At 52.0% G+C, this 27033-nt stretch overlaps 10 protein-coding genes across 10 annotated transcripts; 7 read left to right on the plus strand and 3 right to left on the minus strand.

Annotated features, from left to right (window-relative positions):
- Window positions 1–650: 650 nt before the first annotated feature.
- UHO2_00780 (uncharacterized protein) lies at window positions 651–2927 on the plus strand (the record flags this gene model as incomplete). The annotated part of the gene is made up of 1 exon (XM_041553248.1): window positions 651–2927. One exon carries the CDS (start codon window positions 651–653, stop codon window positions 2925–2927), a length of 2277 nt encoding a protein of 758 aa, XP_041409182.1.
- Window positions 2928–4372: 1445 nt separating this feature from the next.
- On the plus strand, window positions 4373–6068 carry UHO2_00781 (putative Benzoate 4-monooxygenase cytochrome P450; the record flags this gene model as incomplete). Its single annotated transcript, XM_041553249.1, has 2 exons — window positions 4373–4619; window positions 4711–6068. The coding sequence occupies 2 exons, from the start codon at window positions 4373–4375 to the stop codon at window positions 6066–6068; spliced, it is 1605 nt and encodes a 534-aa protein (XP_041409183.1).
- A 1876-nt stretch (window positions 6069–7944) lies between these two features.
- Window positions 7945–8973, plus strand: UHO2_00782 (uncharacterized protein; the record flags this gene model as incomplete). Its single annotated transcript, XM_041553250.1, has 1 exon — window positions 7945–8973. One exon carries the CDS (start codon window positions 7945–7947, stop codon window positions 8971–8973), a length of 1029 nt encoding a protein of 342 aa, XP_041409184.1.
- A 661-nt stretch (window positions 8974–9634) lies between these two features.
- On the minus strand, window positions 9635–11653 carry UHO2_00783 (uncharacterized protein; the record flags this gene model as incomplete). The annotated part of the gene is made up of 1 exon (XM_041553251.1): window positions 9635–11653. The coding sequence occupies one exon, from the start codon at window positions 11651–11653 to the stop codon at window positions 9635–9637; it is 2019 nt and encodes a 672-aa protein (XP_041409185.1).
- A 1076-nt stretch (window positions 11654–12729) lies between these two features.
- UHO2_00784 (uncharacterized protein) lies at window positions 12730–14636 on the plus strand (the record flags this gene model as incomplete). Its single annotated transcript, XM_041553252.1, has 2 exons — window positions 12730–14331; window positions 14598–14636. The coding sequence occupies 2 exons, from the start codon at window positions 12730–12732 to the stop codon at window positions 14634–14636; spliced, it is 1641 nt and encodes a 546-aa protein (XP_041409186.1).
- Window positions 14637–14924: 288 nt separating this feature from the next.
- On the minus strand, window positions 14925–15956 carry UHO2_00785 (uncharacterized protein; the record flags this gene model as incomplete). Its single annotated transcript, XM_041553253.1, has 1 exon — window positions 14925–15956. The coding sequence occupies one exon, from the start codon at window positions 15954–15956 to the stop codon at window positions 14925–14927; it is 1032 nt and encodes a 343-aa protein (XP_041409187.1).
- Window positions 15957–18019: 2063 nt separating this feature from the next.
- UHO2_00786 (uncharacterized protein) lies at window positions 18020–19534 on the plus strand (the record flags this gene model as incomplete). The annotated part of the gene is made up of 1 exon (XM_041553254.1): window positions 18020–19534. One exon carries the CDS (start codon window positions 18020–18022, stop codon window positions 19532–19534), a length of 1515 nt encoding a protein of 504 aa, XP_041409188.1.
- A 421-nt stretch (window positions 19535–19955) lies between these two features.
- UHO2_00787 (uncharacterized protein) lies at window positions 19956–21356 on the plus strand (the record flags this gene model as incomplete). Its single annotated transcript, XM_041553255.1, has 1 exon — window positions 19956–21356. The coding sequence occupies one exon, from the start codon at window positions 19956–19958 to the stop codon at window positions 21354–21356; it is 1401 nt and encodes a 466-aa protein (XP_041409189.1).
- Window positions 21357–22465: 1109 nt separating this feature from the next.
- On the minus strand, window positions 22466–24061 carry UHO2_00788 (putative PHO84 - Inorganic phosphate permease; the record flags this gene model as incomplete). Its single annotated transcript, XM_041553256.1, has 1 exon — window positions 22466–24061. The coding sequence occupies one exon, from the start codon at window positions 24059–24061 to the stop codon at window positions 22466–22468; it is 1596 nt and encodes a 531-aa protein (XP_041409190.1).
- A 1124-nt stretch (window positions 24062–25185) lies between these two features.
- Window positions 25186–25624, plus strand: UHO2_00789 (uncharacterized protein; the record flags this gene model as incomplete). Its single annotated transcript, XM_041553257.1, has 2 exons — window positions 25186–25414; window positions 25515–25624. The coding sequence occupies 2 exons, from the start codon at window positions 25186–25188 to the stop codon at window positions 25622–25624; spliced, it is 339 nt and encodes a 112-aa protein (XP_041409191.1).
- Between the last annotated feature and the right edge of the window lie 1409 nt (window positions 25625–27033).

Genomic DNA, 27033 nt, shown 5'->3' on the forward strand with positions numbered 1-27033 from the left:
TTGAAAAGTCTAAAAATTTAGCCTTGGAGTTGGCGACTCAAGCCACGCCTTCACCCTTTCTGGAAACTGTGGAATCATTCGCCTGCAGATGAATCATCTCTCTCTCTCTCTCTCTCTCTCTGTTTTGAACAGGGAATTTTGGCGTCTCTGTTGACTGACGTATGGCCGTTGTGGAGCTTGGCGGTGTGGTGAGCGGAGACGCCGAGAATTTTGAAAACTCGGCAGGCAGCTAGCCAAAGTTTATCGTCACTGCAAAGAGCAAAGGTGCTAGGGCTGTAGATCCAATCGAGGCTGATTGTCGGTCCACCTTTTCACCGTGGCTATGTATATTGGGAGCGATGGGCATAGAGTCTAGCCACCGACATTGTTGCTGCCTCACGTGCATCTCTCACCACACCTTACACTATCTCCGCAACTCTGTTCACTCCCCCTCACCATCATCACTACGGCCTAGTGTGCAATCAGCACTTCATCGTCAGCACTGGTCTTTGGTTGCCACCGACGGCAGCAACAAAGCACTCGTCCAAAGCGTTGCCCTCGATATGGCCTTTTGAATTCATTGTTGTCCACAGTTTATAGTCGCACCGCGGCCCTCGATCACTTTCGGAATCCCCTTCACACCTCGACTCAGCTTGACCTTGATCAGCACGATGACACCTCGACGACCTTCTCTCGGCACATCCCGATCCTCACCCATGCTGGGATCTTGCGCCTCCAAACGAGCTCTCTCAGCTTTAAATGGATCAGCTGTCGACGACGAACCCACTCGACCTTTCAACGTTCGTCGTCGAGTTAGGAGAGCATCGCAACCCGTAGAAACTTCTCGCTCATCTTTGCGGTTCCGTTACAATGCCCTCGACACGGAAGAAGCGCTTCGTGAAGGGTTTAGCAGTGCAACAGTCACCGCCACTGACTCGGCATCTTCTGACGATGACTATGATGCGACACTCTTCCTTAGCCGCCAAAGTCATCAGCCACTCACGTCGCTCGAGTATCTTGACCTTCCAGCGTCTTTGCCATACTCCATTGTCTCGCTACGTGCGCAGCTGCTCTCCTACCTCACAGAGCTCGAAGTTCGAGCACGAGCTTTCTATTCCCAACGCATCTCTCGAGCTTCCATGTGCGGAAGCGCGCAGACAGAGGCGGCTTTAGATGCTGCTATCCCGACCGACGCAAGCACAAGCTCAACTGACACAGCTGCACCTCTGAACGACGGCCACTCGGCTGCCTTCTTCCAGCAACTCGAAGCCATGCGTGAGGATCTGCGCAGGCTCGTAGCCCTCCTCCCCTCGTATCCAGCATCTGCATCTTCAGCTCTCGCATCTCGCTCGCAGTCACTGGCACAAGATTGGGAACGTCTTTCATCCAGCTTCTCCTTCCCCATCAGTTTGGGCAACGGTCTTCGAGGGCGTCTGCCACGCCTTCCATCTACATCAGCTGAGCTTCCATCACTACCCACCATGCCTTCTCTTCCACAGCTCGACTTCGACTTTGCATCAGTGCTCGAACCTCTGTCGACGCAATTGCCGAGCCAAGCCTATGCACTCGCAGCAAAGATGCAAGCGCGACTCGAAGCCATCCAGGAGTCCGTGCGTACAATGGCATGGCGTGATACACTTCAGAGCGCTGCCGATCAAGGCGACTCGTCGACACTGTTACAGCGTTTCGAGAACAAGCTCGTCGATCTCAAGACACGCTCTCGCTCGCGTGCCAACAGCTTTGCCTCGCGCGCAGGGCACGCCGTTCACGAAGCAGAAGAGAAGCTTTACCAATTCGCAGTCGAGTTGGCTCGCAACGGACAAGAGCTGATTAGTTACGAACATCTGCCTCGCTTTTTCCGCAACAACGAGCATATTCTCTCTGGCTATCGATTCATCCCTGTCGAGAACTGGCCAGCGCTTTTGAGGAGTACATTCCAGATTCACAACGAGACCGGCAACATCCACACGCATCTGTGGGGTCTCGCAGCCATCGTGCCGCTCTTCTGGCCAAGCAAGGGTCTCGATGATCAGACAACACCCATGGACAGATTGGTCCAGACCGTTTACCTCTTTGCAGCCGCAAAATGTTTGGCCCTCTCAGTCTCGTGGCATGTCATGGCAGGTTGTTCAGATCGCAAGTGGTTCGAGCGATTCGCCTGCGTCGACTACACAGGTATCGCTTGGCTTGTAGCAGCTTCCATCTGGACGACTGTCTACAACTGCTTCTACTGCCAGCCTAACTTGGCGCTCTTCTACTCGTTCACAACGCTTCTTGTCGGTCTCGCCGGTGCCATTCTTCCATGGGCCGAGTGGTTCAACAAACGAGAGAACAAGAGCTGGCGCATCGCAGTTTTCCTGACAATGTGTTTCACGGCGCTGGCGCCGTTCTCGCACGCTGCTTTCGAGCACGGCTTTGCCAAGACCATCTCTTTCTTCAGCCCCATCTTGCCTTCGCTCGCTTTCTACGTTGCAGGTCTAGTCTTTTACGCAACTCAGTTTCCAGAAAGTTGGGCACCAGGACGATTCGACACATGGGGTCACTCGCATCAGCTCTGGCACATGGGCATCGTGATGGCTATCGTCTTCCATTACCGCGCTGCCCTGGTCTTCCACACGAACCGCTTCGAGTTCAGTTGTGCCGTTCCCGGCGCTGACATTGCTGCTGGTATGGCAGCTTCAGCTTCGGGCTCAACTGGCTTCTTCCAGCGTCTAGTTGGCTTGCTGTCTTGGTCTCGGCCGTTGGGCGCGACAGGCAAAGCAGCAGCTATCGCGACCAGGCCGATCGACTCGATGTTCGCCAAAGTCGGCGGTATGGAGGGTATCATTGGTCTTGCCAGAGCTGACAACCAGATCTTGCAATGGAGGAGGTTGCTCGGCAAGGTTGGTAATGGCGCTGTCGGACGAGGCTGGGATGCGCTCGTTGACTGGGCTCAAAACTTCTGGTGATGCCCAGGACCGGATTGGAATCTCTCTTTAGCTTTTGCATTCTGTATCATCACAGCTTTCATTTTCATTATATCATTCTCACGCGGTGTCGATGGTCTGGAGTGTGCGTTTCGAGTCTGTCATGTGGTGAGAATGATGAGACCTTCTCTGGCGGCGAGTCCAGTAGCCCCACGTACTCCGGCCTACCGTCAGTGGTGGGGCTGCATCTCGGAAACCTCGACGCTGGCCAAGTAAGAGTCTCATCGACACCGACTCAACAAGCTTCGGTGATTTGATGTGCATAAAGGTTTGAGTCAAATGACAGTCTCTGACAGATGTAGAAAAGCGTAATGAAGGTGGACCGGAGAAAGTTCGAGACAGACACACGAGTCGGAAGGAGAGTTACAAAGTCGATCTTCGTAATGCCTGCTGCTGGTCTCTCGCTTTCACGCACCGCTCGAGATCCGAGGGGTGAGGTCCCCGCTCTTGTCTGTTGAATTTATGCACAAAATGCGCTCTCGTGCGTGCGACTGTATTACGAAGTGGATTTTGCGTAACTGAACAACACAACTCACAAGCGAAACCAATCGAGCCACACTTTTATTGCACTCGGATGCCGATAAGACCGTTACAGTGTCTTAATTGAGTTCAACTCGAACAGCTGACACATGCAAAGAGATGAACGGAGGCGTCAAAGATCAATGGCAAGAGGTTCAGAGCGAAATAGACGGCGTCGAGATGAATCCGACAAACAAAATCTGGAAGAAGCAAGCATGAGCATATCGAGAGGTGGTGATGGAGTCGGCAAGACTGTGAGATGGGTGCATGGCGTGGCAGCAAAGCTGTTCGAGGAAGTGAGAGGCCGGCAAGTTTCGGATAGCACGGCGCAAATAGGAAGCGACCTATCCAATATCGCCTTGGTCGCCATCTGCTGCCTCTACTTTTTGGCACGTCGGAAAATCCAAAAAGGGTTTCCAAGAGAAACTCCAATCATGTTTGCTGAATTGCAGCTCTACTAACTCGTCTGGCCGGACGACCTTTTGCCGCGACATCCTGAAGCCTTACCGACCCCCGCGTCCGTGCGCGCTTTGCTGCCTTCATCGACCCAACAAGCCCAGCGGTATCCTACTACTGTAACTCTCGTGACCCAATCCAGTGACCTGACCTTGAGAATAGAGAATTCGCCTTCCTTCATTGTTGCTTGACCCCACGTTCTCAGCACCGCCGAACGAGTTGGTGGAGGATTCAGACAACCCACGGCTCTGGCCTCGTAGTACAAAAAGATCCTGCCCGGCCCTTGCAACCTCCTTCACCATCTTCCCTGACCCACCTCCCAGCTTCCTTCCCTGCACTAGCCATCTTCACACCAACAAGAAGCAGGCACCCAGCTATCCCACTGGTCTTCGCATCCGTCATCATCCAGCACCGCTACCATCTTCCCCACAAGCTAGCTGCAGTCCAAAATCATGGTCGAGACCGACCTCGTACCCCGCATCGGGGCTGCGGTCCAATGGGCTGTCGAGTCGCCCGCTCACATCATCATCACCATCGTCGGTGCATTCGCTCTCTTCCACCTGGTGCCATTCATCACCAATACCGCCTTCCTCAAGTACCCAGGACCTCTGTTCGCCAAGTTCTCCGACTTCTGGCTACTTCGTCAGGCTATGAAGGGTCACCGTTTCGATACGGTTCACCAGCAGCACAAGAAGTATGGTAAGTAGCGCCGCATATGCTCAGATCTCGGGAAATTCGTGCTGACGATTCGATCTCTTTGGGACTAACCCTCTTTCCGATACGTTTATAGGCAAATTCGTTCGTATCGCGCCCAACCACATCTCGATCGCCGACCACGAAGCATTGCACCCTGTCTATGGTCACGGCACCGGTACTCTAAAGCCAGCTTACTACGACGCCTTTGTGCCTCCTCGTCCTTTCCCCCGTGGTCTCTTCAACACTCGCGACCGTGCAGAGCACACTCGTAAGCGAAAGATTGTCTCGCACACGTTTGCTCCCAAGACCATTCTTGCTTTCGAGCCTTTCATTCGACGTGAAGTGCAGCTCCTTCTCGAGCGATGGGACGAGTTCTGTGACAAGGCTGCAAAGTCCAACGCCGTGGGTCCTCGCGGTATCAAGGGTCGTACTTGGCTTGACTCGCTCATGTGGCTCAACTACTTTGCTTTCGACACCATCGGTGCCCTTGCATTCGGTAGCACTTTCGGTATGCTAGAGAGGGGTATCGACGAGGCCAAGGTTGAGTACGAGGACGCACAAGGCAACAAGCAGGTCGATTACTGCTCGGCTGTCAAGATCATCAACGAGCGTGGCGAGTATTCGGCTACTATGGGGCTCGCACCTGTCTGGTTGCGTCCTTACCTGCTCAAATTGCCGTGGTTCTCGAATCGACTCACCTCGGTCAAGAAACTCACCGGTATCGCGCTCGCTCGTGTCAACGACCGCCTACAGAACGGCTCGGAACGCGAGGACTTGCTTGCCAAGCTGCAGTCGGCCAAGGATGACCGCGGAGAGCCCATGGGCAAGATGGAATTGACTGCCGAAGCTCTCACTCAACTTATCGCCGGATCGGACACGACCTCGAACACTGCCTGCGCTATCCTTTCGCACCTCTGCACGCACCCGGACAAGATGCGCAAGCTTCAGGCTGAACTCGACCGTGAGCTTGAGCACGCTGAAGAGGTACCTCTGCACAGCGATGTTCAAGAGCTTCCTTACTTGCAGGCTGTGCTCAGCGAGTCGCTCCGCTTCCACTCTACTTCTGCTATCGGTCTTCCTCGCGTCATCCCTCAGGGCGGTGCAACGGTATGCGGTGAGCACTTCCCCGCTGGTACCATTCTTTCGGTGCCTGCTTACACACTTCACCGCGACAAGTCGGTGTTTGGCGAAGATGCCGAAGAGTACAACCCTGACCGATGGCTCGCTCCCAACGCAAGGAGAGACTTTGACAAGGCCTTCATTCCATTTTCGGTCGGTCCTCGTGCTTGTGTCGGACGCAATGTGGCTATGATGGAGCTTTCGATCTTGATTGCAGCCATCTTCCGTCGTTATGACATTGTGCTGGCTGAGCCAGAGAAGCCACTCGAGACGTTCGAGGGTTTCTTGCGCAAGCCTGTTCAGCTCGATGTTGGTCTCAAGCGACGCAACTAGATCTTCTTTCAGATATCTCACGTGGTGAGACTCTGCTTCGTGGCACCTCCGTCCTCATCTGTAGCTTCTCCTTCTACCAAAACGCATAGTTTTGAGACATCCTCAGTGTGACAAAGCCTGTTGTGTGTAGTTGTCGTGTCTGACGCCAAATCGCGGATCTCGGATCGTTCTTCGACTTGCCGATCGATGTAGATGCTGTTCTTATTTCAGATTTAACAGTTCGGACTGACAAAAAAACAAAGAATGGAGAGAAAAAAAAAAAGAAAAAAAAAGAAAAAAAAAGAAAAAAAAAAAAAAAAAAAAAAAAAAAAAAAAAGAAAAAAAAAAAAAAAGGAAAGAGATACACGTTCGTAGAAGGATGACATCAAGCCAAGAAGAGAACGTGGATACTTAGAAGCAGAGCCACGACGTCACTGCCGCGTCAAAGTAACAGTTGAACGGTGCCTTTTCTCTAAGTGTCCGGGCCGAACTGGAGCAGAGGAGAGCGATTCGTGCCAGGTCGGCTGGAAGAAACGCCACTAATTCAACCCACACTGCTATTGCGCCGTGTGGGGCGCATCTGCTTTTTTAACTGCAAGTAGGGTTCAGCTCCACTGCACTTCACCAGCGAAAAGTGTGGTTTTTAACAAAATGGAGGAAGAGACAGAGTGGGAGAGAGACTGGGGCGGGCCGTGCGGAAAAGAAAGCTCTGTTCCAGTTCTCTAGCGACCAAAATTGACCGGAAATTTTACTGGCCTCTGTTATTCTGCTGCGACCCTTGCCTTCGGTCAGCATTCGGTACTGTGGTCTCTTGCCTGGGATCTGCAGAAGAAATTCGACCAAGACTGCTCAAGTGCTGGGTTGTTTGTCAAGATGCCAAAAGGGGTCCAGTCAGAAAGTTTCATGGTCCGCGTCACACTGTGCAGCCAAATCTGTCATGTCACGCTTGCCGACAATGCGTTGCATTGCCGCCGGCTCTAGAAGTTATGGCCACAACTACACAATCGCTGTAGTGAGAATAGCCACGGCTCGCAGTCTGGCTTCTTTTTGCTTTTGCTACGGCACTCAGGCAGATCATTTCAAGTGGGTTCGCCTGGCTGTCGCTGTTGGTGCGGCTGCGGCTGCTGTGCTTGTACCTCGAACGCCAAGCTCAAGCTAATTGAGCTCGCTGGTTCAAGAGATTCGATGTTCGTTGATCAAAACTTTGTTCAAGAAATAGGAGATGGCATGCCAAAGGCGGGGGCCATGGGGGGTGAAGCAGGAGCACAGTGTAAGAGCACAACAACCACCGGCAGACTGAGGATGTGCCGTGACTGCGTGGAAGTGCGAGTGCTGAAGTGTTGGCTTGTGTGTTTCTCTTATGAGCACGTTCCGTGGCAAATACATGTCACGTTCCCTTGCTGGTGTAAAAGATACCACGGCTTCAGCCTCCTGCTCCTCTTCTCTCTTCACATCCATATCCTGTCCCCACCCGTTCGCCCATTGTCAGGCTTGACCGACGTGGTATCGAGGTCGCCTTTCATTCCTTTCCCTTTCCATCTAAACACGCACTACATTGGTAAGCATCCAAGCTTAGCCTTCGATACGCCGGACCGACCTTGCTTGCAGTCGCGCACGCACCATAGATAGCACACACCAGTCTCTTGGTCTACACAGCGACCCCACGTTACCCTTCCTATCTACAACAGCATCTCTTGGCTGTAGCGCTGTCTTGTGACTCTCCACTCTCACCTGCTCGGCTGGTGTGAGCTCATCTCTTGCCATCGTGGTACTAATCATCGCCTCCGTCTTCCTTCTCTGCCATCACCTCTCCACGCGCATCTCTGCTACCTCTTCATCTTCCCTACCGCAACGCGTCGCATTCGACACTATGCGCCCCATCACTAGATCCACCAAAATGGACATTCGCCCTGATATGCCCGAGTGCTGGGGTCACCGTGGAGCCTCAGCCACTTTCCCGGAAAACACCATCGCCAGTTTCGAGAAGGCCATCCTCGATGGATCGGAAGGTCTCGAGACCGACGTACACATTACCACTGACGATGTCATCGTCATGTTCCACGACCCAACATTGGAGCGAACCACTAACGGCAAGGGCTTGATCTACCAGCGCCCATACTTTGGCGAGGACGGTATCGAGCACCTCCGTACCCTCAAGCAACCCGCACAACAGATCCCCACCTTCAACCAGATCTGCGACTTGCTCATGCGTCCCGACTGCAAGCACGTCAAGCTCAATCTTGACATCAAGCCAGACAACAACCCAGACCGCCTTTTCCCTCTTATGCGCAAAGTCATTGAATCCTACCCCAAGTTCGAGACCGACCTGGCGCCGCGTCTCATTCTTGGCCTGTGGCACCCCAAGTTCCTCGAGTCGGCGCTCATCAACGTCCCATCTATGAAGCGTATTCACATTGGTGCCTCGCCCCGTGCGGCGCGCAAGTACTTCTGGAAGGACTGCACCGGCTTCTCCATGTACTTTGCATGCCTGGTCGGTGCCGATGGTCAGGCTTTCATCGCCGATGCACAGAAGGCGGGCAAAGATATCTATGTTTGGACCGTCAACCGCAAGGACGAGATGATCGAGGCAACACGCTGGGGTGTCAAGGCCGTCCTCACCGACAAGACCGCTCTCTTCCAGGATTTGCGCAAAGACATGACACAGGACTTTGCCTCGACACGACAGGTCGAGGTCGGTATGTTCTTCCGATGGGCTACCTGGAGGTACTATGCTTTGCCACAATTCGTGTTGCAGACCATGTGGCTCGCAAACATCGAGAGGCGTGCTGGCTCACCATTCAGAAAAGTTGCTGCGGCTGCTAGTCCGGCCTCGCTTTCCTTCTCGACCACCTCCTCTGTCTCGGAGAAGGCTGGTCTGAGCGCAGCTGCTCCTCAGCCTGCCTTTGCTGTCCATGCTGCTGCATAGTCGTGACAGTAGATCTATGCTCTGTCATGCCTCGCTACTCCTCTTTCCGACATGGGATGTTGATTTTCTATCACGCACATCTTTCCTGCCCCTCTAAATACTCGCATCATCTCTTCATCCTCTCTCCCCATTTATGTTTCCGGCACTACACATCATGGACTCTCCTCATCGCATTGCATCTCTTCCGTTTCAGTTACCGTTCAATCTTCTTTAGCCACATACTTGCATCTTTTGGCTCCTTTTCCCCACATCGCATGCTCGCATCTACCATCTTCTTTTGACTTTCATCCTTCTCCTTTAATCTTATGACTTCTTTCGAGCGCTGATTTGCGTTTAGTACGATCGGCCAAGACAAAGCTTGCGCGTGACTAAAATTCAGGTTGTGCGGTCCATTCTTGAGGCGGAGTGAGACCAGTGTGAAATTTTCCCGAGGCTCGCCCTTTTCGCCGGTCCAACGGAAAGCTGCCACACAAATCATGCCAAGCTCACACAATCATTAGACGGAATCCAGAAGAAGTTCAGACAAAGTGCGAAAAGCTGTGAAGGTGTTTCATTCCCAAATATCGCATCGAAAAATAAGCGTGAACATTGGTAAGATCTGAGGCAGTCGTAATGGGTATAAGGAGCGTTAGAGAAAAGACCATTTCGACGTCGCACCACCTCAGTCAAGCGAAATGCGAGTCGTCGAAGGACGAGGTTGATGAGCATCCACGAAAGCCTGGCTTGGCACCTGCGTTGGCAACTGGTGGTAAATTGATTGTTGCGGTGGTGGTGCTGCCTGCATCTGGGTTGGAGGTGGAGATCCCATGGAAGCGTGAGGCGATAACGGTGCAGCAGCGAGGATAGGTTGGGGAGCCAAGACCGGTGCATTGCCCAGTGTGGCAGCCATGGGCGGAGGGTTGTAGGCGTGAGGTCCTGCTCCTGAAGTTCGTCGATCGACCATCATAGCAGATGGAGGTGGAGAAGCGGCACCATGTCCACCGTGACTGCTGTAACTGTAGACGGGGCTTGCAATCATGTTGCTCCCTCTTCTAGGGTCGATCCCGCCAACAGGTGTGCCTCCTCCACCTCCGTGGCCGAAGAGACTTCCTCGATGTGGTGGGATGTAGGGCGTTGAAGTTTCCGAGTGTTCTTTGGGTTCGACGTCACGTTCCAGGTCGAGTGCGGCACCTTCCGATTCCCCATTCCTCTCTCCACGCGCCCTTGTTCGACGGACACCACCAAAAGTGCCGATCGCATCATGTGCCGGCTTAAGTCCCTTATGGAAGTTCAACAAGCAAATGATCCCATTCAACCAAGTCAATCCCAACGACAAGATCGCAAATCCACTAATAAACGTAATCGTCGTATGAACGTACATGTACTGATCCGCGGTAGCTGGAACCCAAACCTGTGTCAACTTGTACACAAAGTAAGTCAATCCAGCAATCATCAAGAACAACGAAAGGACCATCAAACTAGACCATTCCCTCCTCACCGCAAATCCGGCTGCAAACAGCGAAACGATCGCAATGGGAACCGCTGCAATCGTGACTCCATACTCCCAGTCCGTCGTATCCGCCACCAAGATCAGATAGATCACCGTAAATCCGACACCAAAGAAGAAGGAGAACTTGAGGAAAACGATGAAAAGCTGATACCAGAAAAACATGTTTCGTACTTTGAGATCCGCGCCGATCTTTTGATAGATGATCCAACCGAATTCCTTCCAGAGCTTGAAACTGAGGTAGAGCATGAAGAATTCAGCTACACCGCATGTTGCCGTTACCACAATGAGGTATCTTTCTATGTCGGGGAAAAGGGATCGTGCACGACAAAGCCGAGATGGGTCATCTGGGCAAGTGATACCGCCTGCGATACTATCTTGAACGTTGAGTGCGTCTCTGACCTGTCCGATCTCGATCGCGGCTGTAATTGTGAGGGCGATGTTGAATATAAGCACTCCAATAAGCTGCATTGTGTTTTTCAACCTCACTGCATCCCATGCGACCAACACTTGGAAGACGCAGCCGAACACAAAGACTGCCAAGTAGATAGAGACAGTCTTGAGGTTCTGCGTGAAGTTTTCGACTTCAGCAACGATGCGTCCGAAGGTGTACCCGACGAGAGCGATGACGATAGCTGCTTCGATGAAGGTGACGAGAATGTAGAGTGCGGCCATTTTGGAAGGGACGCGGATGAACGAGTTGGGACCACCGTAGAACCATGAAGTAGTGCTACTACGGGCTGATTTGGAGATGGATGCGGTAGCGTCACGCTTGCTTGCTGTACAGGCTGAACGGCTGTCTGCAGCAGTGGTGGTTGTACGAGCGCCAGTACCGCGTTGTGTTGGGGATGAGAGAATGGGTGTTTCTCCATTTGGCGGTGCTGGAGATGGAGAGTTGGATGGCATACCGCGTTCTTGAATCACGAGGGACGTTGCGGGTGGAGGAGGACTCTTTAATGCGGATGCACGCTCGTATGTACTTGGGATGGGAGGCGCGCCGTGCGAGATCGAAGAAGGAGCACGAGGAGGAGGTGAAGCGACGGGTGACCTGTATGCAGCCGCTGAAGAAAATGGTTCGTCCCCTCCTCGATCCTGCATCTGATACCGTACAGGGTATGAAGCCTGCCTTTGCGCCGTAGTGGCATCTTGCACCAGGGGGAGGCCTTCGCCCGGTGGGAAAGGTGAGACGCTCATCGTCGTCCAAAAAGGAAAAGCTTGATGGACGAGCAAGCTAGGTTGCGAATCCTGAGCGTCTATGTATCCATACGAATGATCGAGGAGTGAGTGGGCGGATATGACGGTGAGAGGGTAGGAATGAGAAAGATGATGAAGGGTCGGATGGATATCAGGATCCCAATTGTCAGAGAAGGAAACAAAGCGGTCACGGTAAGAGGGTTTGGGTGACACGATATGGCAATAGCTAAACAGCAACATGCGACAGGTGCTCGTGTACTGCCGCTGCCGCCTTGATCGACACTGCTGCTGCTGCTTGGCACAAGCGGTGAGACAAGACCAAATTTAGAACGTTGCATCCCTGCGAAACATGAAATTCAGACTCCACTCACTTTTCACTGAAATCGGCTTTGCAAAAATCAAGGTGCTGTCAGACACACCCTTTTTGAGGTTTTCGAATGAAAACTCGGCTCGCCGCGCTGTCAGGCACCCACCCCGATTTTCGGGAAACATTTTTCGGTTTCACACATTCATCGCCGATAACAAACATTCGAATGAGTGTCCATCGGGAGATGAGGTTGGAGTCGATTCACATTCAAACCTCTGTTCCGGACTGCAATCACAAAGACGGTGTGGCCGAGCCAACTTTTCAGTTATGTATCCTACCCTTTTCGATGCTACATTCCGAGTTGACTCCGAGAGCACAATCAAGGTGATGTGAACAATCCTTTCGGAAGGTGAGTGTCTGTGTCTGTGGAGAAAGAGACTCCGGCGGTAAGGATAGAATTCGGGCTTGACTGATGGTAACCGGTGTGCCGGAATAGGCGGAAGAATGCGGGAGAACTGTACCGAGTCTACCAAGTCAAAAAAATAAAATAAAATAAAAATAAAAATAAAAAACAACAACAATAACAACAAAAGAAAAGCAGAGAGTCCTAAATCCCGCACAGACACCGTACCAAATTAAGGCGTGTGTGTGTGTGTGTGTGTGTGTGTAAGTGTGTGTGTGTGTGTATTCGTCTTTCTTTCCAGTTCACACCATCCACCATTCCGACCGACCACATAGAGGCTATAAAGCCGTACCTATGATAGACACCATGAGTGCTCTTGCCACACAATCCGCGCAACGGACACTCTCTCGATTAGCGCTTCCTGCGCGCCAAATTGGTGGCCGGCGCCTTTCTTACGTTGCACGCCCAGCCCTCGTTTCACAATGGTCCAATATCGCTCGAAAACCTTCACTTCCGATCCCATTGACCTCGGCATTGCACACACGACGTCACATCAGTGGGTCAGCATCCTCCAAATCGGCCGTCAAAGAAAGCAAGTTCAAGGCTACTACCCCCACCGAACGATATGAAGAGCTCGTACAGGCCGGCGTCCTCAGAGACGATGCTCACCAGCGCACGATCGTCAAAGTCTTGCAATCGCTGCACGACCGACTCAAAACATACAAGCAAGAAGAAGTTCCAGATCCAGAGGCGCATCTACAAGCTTCTAAAGGTCTTTTCTCCTGGTTCCCCTTTGGCAACAAATCCAACGCACACGAGATCAAGCCCATTCCAGAAGACATTCCAAAAGGACTCTACCTCTACGGCGATGTCGGCACAGGGAAGAGTATGCTCATGGACCTCTTCTACGATACCTTGCCATCGAACATCGCAACAAAACGTCGCATCCACTTTCACCAGTTCATGATTGAAGCCCACAAACGAGCGCATTTCTACAAATCGAAAACACACAAACCTTCGGGTATCGTCATGATGATGTCGGCTTCCGCTTCCTCTTCCTCCTCCTCCTCGAGCTCCTCCAGCTCCTCCAGCTCGATTGCAACCGCAGGAGAGGAGAGTGATGCGATCGAAGCCGTAGCTCGAGAAATGGCTCGCAATAACTCTGTTCTTTGCTTCGACGAGTTCCAAGTCACCGACATTGCAGATGCCATGATTCTGCGCGGCCTCCTCGAACGCATGCTCTCCTACGGCGTCGTCATGGTCATGACTTCCAACCGACATCCTGATGAACTCTACAAGAACGGCATTCAACGACAATCCTTCCTCCCTTGCATCGACCTTCTCAAATCCCAACTCCGCGTAACTGACCTCAACTCAGGCACCGACTATCGAAAAGTCCCCCGCGCACTCTCGAAAGTCTACTTCTCCCCCCTCAACGACGCCAATACCCTAGAATTCGACAAGCTTTTCTCCGCCGCCACCTCCGACCCTCACGATCCCGTGATCCAAAACCGTCCGCTCAAAATCTGGGGTCGAACACTGCAAGTCCCCTATTCAACTCAAAAAGTCGCACGTTTCACCTTCGACGAACTCTGCGGGCGTCCCCGTTCAGCAGCTGACTACATCGAAATCTGTAACAACTTTTCCACCATCTTTGTCGACGCGGTCCCCAAAATGAGTCTAAACCAAAGAGATCTTGCTCGCCGGTTTATCACCTTTATCGACGCCGCGTACGAGTCAAAAACAAAACTCTTGGCTTCTTCGGAAGTACCCATTCTACAAATCTTCTCAGGTGATGCAGGCAAAGCAAAACCAACAGCAGACCAGATGAGAGCGCTAATGGACGACCTCGGTTTGACAATGGACGACATTGGTGGATCGCCCATCTTTACTGGCGATGAAGAGTTTTTTGCTTTTGCCAGGGTGATTTCCAGGTTGACAGAGATGGGAAGTAAACAGTATGCTGAGACGTGTTCCAGACGGCCTGTCTGAGCACGCGTCGGAAGTCCCTTACGGACCCCTTTTGATTCTCTCGCATGAATCCTCACTACCTTTTGTTCGTTATCACTTCCCTTTAATCACCATCGCTCCCCTTTGTACTTAGGAGCGCCCTTCAGGCGCTCAGCAGAACACAGTCAGGCATGTAAGGTATATATAGAGGGGATTCACATTCCCCCCTTCACTTCTTAATCTTAAGCTTCCCTTCTAACGTACTTGAAGGCCCTAGGAAACAGACGGCGAGTGTGGTCGGTGAGGCTCCGCCCGAGTTTTAAGTTGTCATCATACACATGCATCGACACAGCAATCGATTGCTTCACAGCCACACGAGAGAAGAACGCACACAGACTGAAGCAAGTGATGATGAGAGAGGTGAATGAGTATTGCTCTCGAGCCAAAAGACGAAACGGCCATTGCAACGATACAAGTACAAAGAAGAATGCAAAACAAAGCGGTAGTGGTGATGATGGTGGTGGTGTTGTTGATACAAACGACACGGAGCTAATCCAGCTTCGATGGGTATATAAAGACTCTAAAGCAAGTAGAAGAGGGTGATGGCTGCTCTAATGCAGCTCATGATAAAGGACAATCTTGTTCGCGTCTGGGTCGAGAATATGCAACTCCCTGGTACCCCAAGGCTTGTTCTGCGGCTTACCAAGGACTTTAGCCTTGCCTAAGAAGACTTCGGGGAAGTACTCCCTTCCAGTAGGCTTAAATTGTTGCTGCTTAGCCACGATCTCCTGGAACAGCTCATCCACATTGCTGACCACAATCAACAACTGCGGTGGACCGGTACCATCTGCTTTCAGCTCGCTCCACTCCGCTGGCAAGTATCGCAGCACGATGCGTACACCTTGCTCCTCCGCTGCTGAGGGGATAGCGGAATACTGCACATTTGAAGATCTCGGTGGACGGGCGGCAGGACCGCGTCGCAAGACTGCTTGGTGCGATTGAGGCTTTCCCACTGGCGAGAATCCAATTAGCTTCTGATAGAAGGCTACCGAGTTGGTAAGGTTGGAGACAAAGATGCAAGGGAATGCATTCATAAAGACGGTCTTGCCAGGTTTCGATGCTGCACGGTTAACACGTCCGCAGTCGACATCGACATCGTCATCCTCCCAATTCTGCGTGTTGGATTGTGCAAAGTTGAACGGGTTGACCGAAAGAAGCGCTGCAGCATCGACGTCGCTGAGACCCATATTGGTCGACTTGGGCAAGTAGGCGGTGTCATCGGCGAATTTCTTCTTGCTTTCCTCGATCTGCTCTGTGAATCGGAGCTTGTCGATGGGTGAGAGGACGAGCTTTGGACGGTTGGCCCGAGTGACGGAGAGGAACAATTCGGCCTTCTTTGTGGGGTTAGCGCCATTGACCGAGGCACCGGCAGATGCTGAAGAAGCATCGTTGACGAGGTGCAGGGGGTCGCCTATGTGTGCGACATCGGGTGGTGTGGCTGGCATCGAAACGTTTTCTTCATCCATGGCAGAGTGATTGCCGTCGTTGCTGCCCACATCGGAGGCAAGGCCGGATGCGAGCATCGAGGGTGAGGATCCAGCGCTGGTCGGCATCAACGATGTGGAGGAGACAGCGCGCTGCATTAATGAGGATGAGTGCGATGAGACGTCGAGCGTGTTGTTGCTCGATGAGGCGATGTCGATCATCACTGAGGGAGAGCAGAGCAGCCTTTACGGGCCGAGTCAAAGTGAACGAATGGTCCGCGATGGATGAGATGAGCGTGTTGTGCACGGATGTCGGATCAGCCGATGAGACTGGGATGGATGGCACTGTAGATGCTAACGCTATCCAAGATATAGCAACAAAGATGCTGAGTGCTGGGATGCGACACGTTGTGTTGGTGGTGATGGAAAGGGAGAGGGTTGATGGATGTAGCTGCGAGGAAAGCTGAGCAAGGGATGGCAGGAGTTAGACCCTCGGCATTCTCAAGCGGCAAGCATTCGGGGAGCAAAAGGGATGGACAGTTATGCGCTGAAGAGGATGTATGTGTGCGTGGATTCAGCGCAGCCACAAGGAACCACAAAAGGTAGAAAGCTGCAATCGATGGACTGTTGCGCGACCCGACCGGGAATCCTACCTAAGCTTTGCATCAATCAATGCTCGCTTTCCTGCTCCAAGGTGCAAGAGGTACGTTGACGAGCTCTAGGCTCAGAGCAAAATCGACTCAAAAATTGGCTTGCGGAGAGGGTCAATACTCAAATCGGCAGCGGTGGGCGAGCCGCCGATAAAGATCTATTGGCACAAAAGGGAAATAAGAAAGGCAAAGAAATGGGCTCGACTCAGCCTCTCACGCGGAGATAGGCTGCCGAGAGACGGCCAATTTTGTCATCGCTTCTTGTTGTCGTTGTCGTTGATGCGAAAGATAAAGAAAGAAAGGGCAGGCAGGAGAAGGCAGGAGAAGGCAGGTCAGGCAGAAAAGCAAAACGTGGTGACAGATCTACTGCCCATGCAGCATTGGTCGGCATATTGTTCCAAGCTCTGTTTTTTTTCCCAAAGTGGACCCTGCTTTTTTTTCGGGGGAGGGGGGGGAGAGAGAGAGGAGGTTGGAGGGCTGTGCTTTTCTTTTCTCGCTCTGATTTCGGCCCAAAGACAGCAAAGCGCCGAAATTGGTGTGTTTGGCCGCGGAGGGATTTTGGCGGGAAGCAACTCGCTTGCCTCACAGCAGCCGAGAATGCCCCGTCTTCACCCATACCAGAGCTGTACAGCGGCTCTTTCTTGCCACCTCATTCACAGCTTGCTGCTTCCTATCCGAGGACATGAAAGCTGCTTAATTTCCACCTAAAAGGCGGTCAACAAGAGTGGGGTACGCTAGATTGGTCTCAGTTGCGATACGTGGGCTCTGGCTTGGCCGCTGAAGCGAGGCTCGTAGCCTCACCGTTGTCGTCAACGCCAAGGTTATAATTTGAGCCATATGTGAGCGAATTCGATCTAACTACTCAGCGGCGTTTTTGATCCGTCAATCTGCCTTTGTGAGATCGGCTTAGGATCGGGGAATTCAGCTTCTTCTCGCTTATAGTTGCCGAATATGGCGTGCTGTTGTGGACAAATGATGGACAACCTCTCTCAACTGTCAGCAGTGACTCTCTCTTAACACCCTTCCCTGCTTCCACAAGCAAAGCTAACGTCGAGCGAAGCACGCAACCTTCTTTCGCAATGATTATATCTCTCCTCTCACCCTTGCTAACCGCAGTAGAACTCTGCGCGGAGATCTCCAGCCTGTCGCACCTTACGCTGAAGGATCCGTGAGCTCCCTGGTCGCTCCAGTATGATCCAATGATGAGCTCGAATAAGCAAGCCACGATGCTTGGCCCACCTGTCTGACCAACTTGCTACATTGGGCAAGAAGAATGTGACCACGAGGCAACTTCAGCAATGCAAATCGTGGTCCCTGTTCTGACTAAGATAGCACGCTAGAAGCTCGCATCTCGCCATTATCTCGTCAAGAAGTCATCAGGAACAGATCATTGACCTTATATCGTGTCGAACTTCCCCACTTCTTGGTTTTGAGTAGTTGGAAAGGTGTCTTTTCGTTAAAGTTAGGACCTGCTTGTCTTTCAAAACCACTCCAGCATTCTTTCCTTCCCTACCTTCCCTACCACACCATCCCCTTCCCCCTTTCTCTCCAGTCCTCCGCTCTTCGTCGATCATGAGCGAGGTCTCACCCACCGCCACGCCTCCGTCAGGCAAGGAGGCTTCCCTCTCCGAAGCCCACGAAGCAGGAACAGCTACCACCACCGTTCACACCACCAGCTACGGAACCGTCTCCTACACTCGTCAAGAAGAACGCAAGCTCGTCCGCAAGGTTGATTACCTCGTCGTACCTATCCTACTCGTTCTATACCTCTTGTCATTCCTGGATCGCTCAAATATTGGTAATGCCAAGCTTGATGGTCTCGTCAAAGACATCAACCTGCGTGACTATTCTACAGCACTCACCATGTTCTTCATCGGTTATGTCATTGGCGAGGTACCAGCAAATATCGTCCTCAAGAAGACTTCCCCGCCCATCTGGCTGCCTAGTTTGACCTTGGTGTGGGGCATCATCTCGGTTGTGCAGGGTCTGGTTCACAATCAAGCTGGTCTTTTCGCCGTTCGCTTCGCCCAGGGGGTGAGCGAGAGTGGTCAATTCCCTGGCTCGGTCTTCGTGTTCAGCATGTTCTATCCTCGTCGAGAGCGTCATTACCGTGTTGCGCTGTTGCTGTCTGGTGCAGCATTCTCCGGCGCTTTCGGTGGTATTCTAGCCTATGGTATCGGTTTCATGCGTGCGGTCGGCGGCAAAGCAGGTTGGTCTTGGATCTTTATCCTTGAAGGTCTCCTTACCATTGTCGTTGCTGTTGCTGCATACTGGCTGGTACCTCACTACCCTCAAAGGTCAAAGTCGTTCTCAGAAAGAGAGAAAGCAATTATCGCAGCACGTATGCAAGCCGACCACGACTCGCTCGACGAAGAACCTTTCTCTTGGGACGGCGTCAAGCAAGCTTTTACCGATCCCTACGTCTATCTCTACAGTCTCCTTTTCCACGGATTTGCATTTGCACTCTACACCGTCTCGCTCTTCATGCCGACAATTATCAACGAACTCGGCTTCACCGCCGCCAACGCACAGCTCTTAACCGTCCCACCCTACTTCCTCGCATTCATCTTCACCATGTCCATCGCCCACGTTTCGTTCATCGTCCAGCGAAGACTAGTGTTCATCATCGGCTCAGGCTGCCTAGCTATCGTAGGGTACATTGTTCAGATCGCTTCCCCCACCGTAGCTGGTCGCTATGTTGCGCTGTTCCTCTGCACGCCGGGTATTTACGCAGCTAATGCTCTGCTTCTTTCGCTCCCAAGCGAGAACATCACAGGTCAGACGAAACGAGCTACCGCACTCGCCATGCAAATTGGCTTCGGAAACATGGGAAGTATCGTCGGTGTACAGCTCTACAGGAAGCCACTAGGAGGATTGGTGAATAAGAACTACCACATCAGTCATGGTCTGGCAATTGTTTGGCTCGCTTTCGGTATTGCTGCCGCTACATCGCTGTGGTTTTTGCTCAGTAGGGAGAATCGAAGAAGAGATGCTCTGCAGGCGAATGATGAGAAGCAAGACGAGTTGTCTGAAGAGGAACTCAAGAGGTTGGGTGACCGTCGTTTGGATTGGAGATACCATTACTGAAATCATTTTGCATCAGTGCGCACTTTTGCAACGCATTCCTTTTGGATACTATCAAAGCATGTCTGAGTGGCTCGTGATGCATGACGAGCAGAGAGGTTGAAGCTCTATGTCTTCTTGACGAGGTGCAGAAGAGTGACAGCTGCAGGCTCTCTCAAAGGCGCGTTTCTGAGTGATTCCTTCTGAAAGTATTGAGCAGGCTAAAATTCCTCCACACGTAAGCGCTTTGACCATCAACCCAACTCAGCTTTCTTCCGCACTCATAACCACGATAAAACACATAGACCGACTCACTCTCTCGCTGCGACAGCTGCTCGACAAGCAAAGAGAAGGTCGTGCAGCCAGATTTGAGCCCAATCGGCCCCACTCGCGCTTCCCAGACAGGTCATCCTAGCAATATACCGAACACACAGCAACGTGCAACATGTCCGACCTCCAACGCACCTTCCTGAGAAGCAAGCTGAGCAAGCTCCCTCCCGTCCCAGCTTTCTCAGAAGACGAGGAAGAACAAGCAGAGCTTTCTTCTGGTGAGGCTTTCGCCCAGCCCTCTACCACTGCGTCATCCTCAGCAGGCCCATCACGGCACCGCCAACGTAACGCAGAAGACTTCTCACCACGCACAGCAGAGGGGTACTTCGAAGAAGCACTCGAGGTCGATCTTCCTTCCCAATCCGGCGGATCGATTGCTTTTCGAGTGTACTACACCCCACCGAAACCCAAGGCTTCAGCACCACTAGGCCCACCAGCAGCGGAGCCTTCGATGAAAGACGTGGATATCAACCTCGACTCTCCTTCCTTACCCACACTTCGCCCCGGTGTTGGGCTTCCAGTAACTGATGACCAAGATGAAGGAGGAGCACAGCCAACCGCACCAGCAGCAAATCCAGGCACCCTATTCGTCTTTCACCATGGAGCAGGATTCTCTGCGCTCTCCTATGCGCTCACTGCTGCTGAAATTGCAAAGATGACCGTTGGCCAAGTCGGTGTTTTAGCTTACGATTGTCGAGGGCATGGCCGAACACGTACAAGTAACATGCCCACAGATCCGTTGGATATGTCTATTGACACGCTCTCGAGCGACCTCACTTCTCTACTATCGACGATGTTCCCGAAGACGGAAGAAATGCCTTCGCTTGTGCTGGTAGGTCATTCGATGGGTGGGTCGGTAGTCGTCTCTGCCGCACATGCACTTTCATCGAGAGGATTCAACCGGATTGCAGGAGTAGCAGTTCTAGATGTGGTAGAGGGAACCGCGATGGACGCTCTCAGTGTTATGCGTAGTGTTGTCCTTTCCCATCCTTCCGGGTTCTCTTCGGTTGAGGATGCGATTCGTTGGCACGTGGATTCTAAAACAATCGCCAACGTTTCCAGCGCCCGAATCTCGGTCCCTCCTCTTCTCCAGCCCAATCCTGCCTACCGCCCTTCCTCCGCTACCGCCAAAGAAGAAGAGGAGCCGCAAGAAATCCTGTCCTCCTCCTCCGCCTCTCCCACCGAATCTCAGGAGGGAAAAGAACATGCTTTGAAATGGAAAGCAAACCTTCTCGCCACCGAGCCTTTCTGGCGGGGATGGTTTGAAGGCCTTTCCTCTCGCTTTCTCTCCGTTCGCACCGCTCGACTGCTGTTGCTAGCCGGAACAGATAGGCTGGATAAGGAGCTGATGATAGGTCAAATGCAAGGAAAGTATCAATTGGAAGTGATTGCGGATGTGGGACATTCTTTGCATGAAGATGCGCCGGAGAGAACCGCAAAGGTTTTGGTCGATTTTTGGAGGAGGAATGAAAGACTCAACTTGCCGGTGAGGGTTAAGAAAGTTGGCGAGTCATAGCTTCGGCAACATTCCATCACGATAGTTGTTGTGGTGCGGGGTGGTAATGAATGTTGGTCCTATCAAAAACGAATGTGTGTATATGTGTGGCTATCTGTGAGGTACTTTGAAGCATCGTTCTTATGAGAAAGGAGGGCGGAGCCAGGAGCTTAGGACACCTAACAGACTCACCACCAGCCATAGTAGTAGAGGATCCTAGACTCGAGCTACTTCTAGCTGGAGTTGGTGGTAAACTCTTACTGCTTCCTCTGTTCCGGATTGCCTCTAAGCCCCTAAATGCGCTGGTTTCTGTGCTTTCTTCCCACAGAATCTTGCATCGTCGCCGTGAGTGTGGAAGCAAAATCCAGAGCCGTGAAGGTTGATGATGATGGGAAGTGGGACATTGTCAGGGCGGGAGGAGGAAGAGGAAGGCCGGTAAATGTGCGCCTTTAGACGTCGACGTTATTCCTTGCGTGTGATCTTGTTGGGGACAAAAGGGGATGGAATGTAAGTGGTGATGTTGGGTTTGGATGCAGAGGAGTGTTGCGAGGGGAAGGATCATGCGGATTGTTTTGACAATGAGTGAGTCCAACATTGCACAAAGCCGACACCAATGCGAGCTATGGACACCTGGACCCGTCCCAGCAGCAGGTGTAGCATCTGCAGTTACGTTTCAGTCTCGGCATCGCACAAGGCTAAACTATTGCTGCTGTAGCGAACGTAAGGGTCCTAGCCGCTACTACGAAGGAACAAAAAGCAAAGAACACCACTTAAGTTAACAAACATGAGTGCGCAGAGAGCTCGCTTAGTATGTGAAAGTAGTCAGTCCCGCTCCTCTCCGGTTGTGCAAACACTGTATAATTTGGCACATCTCGACAACCTTCTCCTCATCCCACACTTCCAACTTAGATCACCTTGATCCTCACCATCATATGTCGTCACACATATGCTCAAAGCTGACGTTGACGCGCAAGGTAGTGTGTAATCAACAGATGACAAAAGAAAAAAAAAATAGTCTAAGAGAGAAAAGGAATACCGCATATAACGCAAAGCGGAGGGATATACATGGACTAGTGAAAGATCCAAAGGGTGACTTTTGGGTGTGTGCTCTAAAAGAGTGAAGATGTCGCTTACTGGACACCAGCGCGAGCAGCGAGGCACTTTCGGTCGTCCTCGTCAGCATCATACTCCTTAGTCTCGGGAACGAGGAGAACAGTGACAATGGCACCGAGGATGGAAACACCGAAGAAGATCCAGAAGACACCGGTGTTGCCGAGCTTGGTCTTGTTGGCGAGGTAGGAGAAGAAGAGCGATGAGAGAATGGCACCGCACTTTCCGCAAGCAGCGCAGAAACCGTGAGCGGTAGCACGAACACGAGTGGGGAAAGCCTCGGCAGGGATGATGAAGGTGGTGGCGTTGGCACCGAAGTTGAAAAAGAGCTGGAGGAAGACAAAGATGACGAAGAAAGGACCAGTCTGGTGCTTGAGGCTGTCGAACTTGCCAGCAAGGATACCGAGGAAGAGGGCGTTCATGGCGAAACCGAGGAGCTGGATGGGCTTGCGGCCGACGATGTCAACAGTGAAGGCGGTGAAGAAGTAGCCGGGGAGGAAACCAGCAACAGTGATGATGAGGTTACCAGTGGCAGTCTTCATGAGCTTGCCCCAGGTGGAACCCTTGGTGAAACCGATAGCCGAAAGAATGGAAGACTGGTTGAGGTTGATACCGTAGAAGGTGATGTCGACGAGGAACCAACAAGCGGCGCATCCGATGAGCTTCTTGGCGTTCTTCCACTCGGAGAAGTACTCGATAAACTCGTTCTTAGGCTTGCCGATCGACTTGAACGACATACCGACAGCGGTCTCCTCAACGGGGGTCATGGCACCACCGAGAGCCTTCTCCTTGGAGAGCGAAGCGTCGTCCGAGTTGGAGCGGTTGAGGTTGTTGTGACCTTTGGCAATGAGCTCAGGGTCGTCCTGGAGCTTACGAGCCTGAGTGAAACGGGTGGACTCGACAAGGGTGAGACGGAAGTAGAGAACGAGGAAGGCAGGGATCAAAGTCAGACCCTGGAGGATACGCCAAGCACCGGAAAGCTTGTGAATCTGACCAGCATCGACGTAGTGGCGGTAAGCAGCAATGACAATAACGGCAAAGAGAGCACCGACGAGGTTACCCCAACCCTGGTTGGAGAAGATCCAGGAGAGTAAGAAACCACGGTTCTTGAGCGAAGAACGGTCAGCAACGATGGTGGCAGACATTGGATAATCACCTCCGATACCAATGCCCATAATGAAGCGGAAGACGGCAAGCCAGATGGTGATACCGTGGCCACCAATGGAGTCGGGAGCAGAGATCTGAAGGATGACGGCGAAGATGACAATGATGAGCTCCTTACCGTAAACGGCAGATCGACCGAACATGTCACCGCAGAAACCGAAGAAGAGCTGACCAACAATGTTGCCAATGTTGGCGGAGGCCTTGAGCACACCGCCTTCGAGACCCCAGTCGATATTCTTGGTGTTCTTGGGGTAGTAAGCGACGAGGATGATCGCGTAGATCATGTTAATGATGAACAAGTCCCATGCATCCATGAGGAAACCGACACCAGCAATGGTGAGCAGCTTGGCCTCAGCCCAAGAGATGGCGAAGCGAGACTTTTTCTCATTCCTCTCGACGAGGGAGAGACCGGTGTCGCCGGCCCAGGCGTCCATATCCTTACCGAAAGCCATCTTGGAATGTGTGATGCTGCTTCGGCTGTGTGATGGTGAGGAAAATGGGGTTGGCGAAGAAAGAGGGGTTGGCGAAGAAAGAGGGGTAAAGTGTTGGCGAAGAGTGTGTGCCTTGAAGGATGGGTGAGGGCGTCGAACAAGGGGATCGTCTGGATGGTCAGGCTTGATATATGTTTTGGAGAGGTGGGTGTTGGAAGCGTACAGCAAAGAGCTTCTGGAAATGAGGGGGAGAAAAGCTGCTTGTTCTGGCAGGCACATGGACTGTGGCGAAGCCGAAATGCCTGTGCGTTGGCACTCATCAACCCACACCATACACCCTCGATGGTAGGATGCGAGAGACGTCAATCGCTTTGTGGCAGACAGCGCGCGGGTTTGAAACGGAGGGTCCACTTCATGTGGGAAGCGAATCGATCCCTCGTCCGTCCAACCAGCGATGGAAAAAACATATTCTGATTGACACGTTTTGGGTGACAGGCCGAGCATAAAAGCTGGGTCGCTGGCTTTTATCGAACGCATGGTTCTGCAAAGGATGATGGCAAAACAGCCATTCCGTCAGTGCTCGCACAAATGAGGAAGAAAATGAGCCGCGGGGGGGCCCAACCAGTGGATGCAGCCGGCCTTATCCCACCGCTTTTTTCCAACAGCCGGTAACTTGAGGGGGAAAATGTCTCGGGAAAAACAAGGAGAAAAGTTTTTCTTTTTCTTTTGTCGCTGTTGTTCTATACTGGCAGTCAAAATCTAGGCTCTTACAGGCAATTCGGTTGCAGCCACGGCCAACCATGAAGCATTCTCGTTCTGGGTCGATTGCGCAGGTCGGTCGTGGTTGCCGTTTGACATTGTGCATAGAAGTTTTGCACTTTAAGCCGCTGTGAAATCGACTCGATTTGAGTGCCTCATCGCTGACAAACAGAGTGTATTGTACCTGCAGTTCGGTTCTCATTGGACCTTATGATTCAAGCGGTAATCAATGCTTGTTGCGACATGGCTTCTTGAGCCATCGGGACTTGTTCCACAATCAGGTCCCGGTGACAAGACTCTCGCTTGCTTGAGTTGGCGGTACCTGGAATTGGCGGCACCTGGAATCGGCCGCGGTATCTCACACACGAGCTACGGCCTGTGCGGCCATGAGCGTGCGGCAAGACACACCGCGATGGGCAAGAGGGTTGGATAGAGAACGTGTACAAACTCAAAAGAGAAGGAACAGGTCTCGAACTCGGACCGGCGATCAGCGGTCTCAGTACAAGAAGTGGCGAGCACGAGCACGTTCTTCTGTTGAGCGACAAAGCATCAATCTGGCTTGGTGGCACGATACACGGAGATGTGTCGTCCGTGTCTCCCCTTCTCTGCTCACGGGTAAAGAAAGCTCTGTTTGTGGAGATCGAGTATGTACAGTTGCACAAAGCACAGATGTGCGGTGAGCTCTTCCAAACGAGAGTCTGGGTGTTTTTGACAGATCCCGATGATTTGGCTGCTGGAAATTCATGCAGACGTGTCCACGTTCCTTCCAGTGGCATATCCTCTCTGCACTCCGCATTAGACACGTTTGTCCTTCTCGCTTTCTGATTGGCTTAAAATGAGCTCGTGGCACGAGCCTAATCTGGATATCCACTCAGAGATGGCGGAGCTCCCCACTCACTTGACACACAATGGAAACAAGCCACACCATCGCTTGCTCTCGAGTTACATCGAACCCGACTTCGCTCGAGGGAAAAAAAAAAAAAAACAAAAAACAAAAAACAAAAAAAACAAAAAAAAACAAAAAAAAAAAAAAAAAAAAACAAAAAACCAAAACCCCACACACTGTTGGTTATCGGCGCTTTGACCAATATGGTGGAGCTCTACATCAATGAAGACTGTTTGAACGGAAACAATGTGTGGATAGAACTCGGGAGTCGTGACGAGTTTTAAAGTCAAAGCAAGGCAAGGGAGAGAAGCGTAGACAGGCTGAGCTGCAATCTTCATTTAGTCAGGCTTGGCATGCACAAGCGAGCGGGACCCCTTTCAGCTTCCCGAGTCACCATCACAACCTCGTCGAAGCATCATTAGCAAAATCGTTCTCTATCTTACCAAGCAACAAAGCGTATTGGCACTCGTTGAGCTGCTTATTTGGTCTAGCTGAATCGAGCCTGATTTTGATATTCTGAGACTCATTTTCTGACAGCTGGAAAACAAAGTTGAAAATTCAAGTGGCTGAAAGCAAGGCTGGCTCATGCACCCGGAAATTTTGGGCACATTCAAACTCGCGTCGTCAAGTTGACATCGATGGCGCGTTACCATCGCACTTTACAGAGAAAATCTTTGGTGTGAAAGCGAACAACCTAATATGCTACAGCCGAACTGAACCATGACTTTGATCACCCACGACCAGCTTTGTAAATGCCTCCGACGCCATTGCTAATCCCTGCGCTACATGTCGTAAAGGATACTCACCTCGGCCGGGTAGGTGCGAAGATTGACTTTGCCTGGGACGCCGACTTGAGCGAAGGAACATGTAACGAAGCTCTGGCCCCATATACTCGGCCAGAAGTGGGGAGCGCGGGACAAAAGCCTGAAGTAAGACTAGCTCGTGCTTTGCTTGATCGAGCTTCGCCGATCGATCTTGGTCCCCTGCGGTTGAGTTAACGTAGTTTGTTTCTTCGGACCTCGTCTTGCTCCGCCGGGCAATGCGGACAGAGTAGTTTTGCTTCCCGTTGCCGCCGCACTAGCAAGCATTATTGTTCAGGATGTCGTACCTGCATGACCTTCCAGCCTTTTTGGCTTGGAGCGGGTCGGAATCTCTTTGAGTTGCTTGTCCCTATCCTCATCAGCCACTGTTCTCCGATGCCTTCGCCGCGCACGTCAAGGAGATGTTCACTTCGACATGACAAAGCTCTTGGCCGCTTTTTGGACCTTGTGCGTTTTGCAGCACGTGCACTCAAGTGAATGAGCAAGTCCTGGCGAGCTAGCACGAATTACCCTCATCTCCGTTCAAA

This window comes from Ustilago hordei, assembly GCF_900519145.1.
Source record: "Ustilago hordei strain Uho2 genome assembly, contig: UHO2_contig_02, whole genome shotgun sequence".
Lineage (NCBI taxonomy): Eukaryota > Fungi > Basidiomycota > Ustilaginomycetes > Ustilaginales > Ustilaginaceae > Ustilago > Ustilago hordei.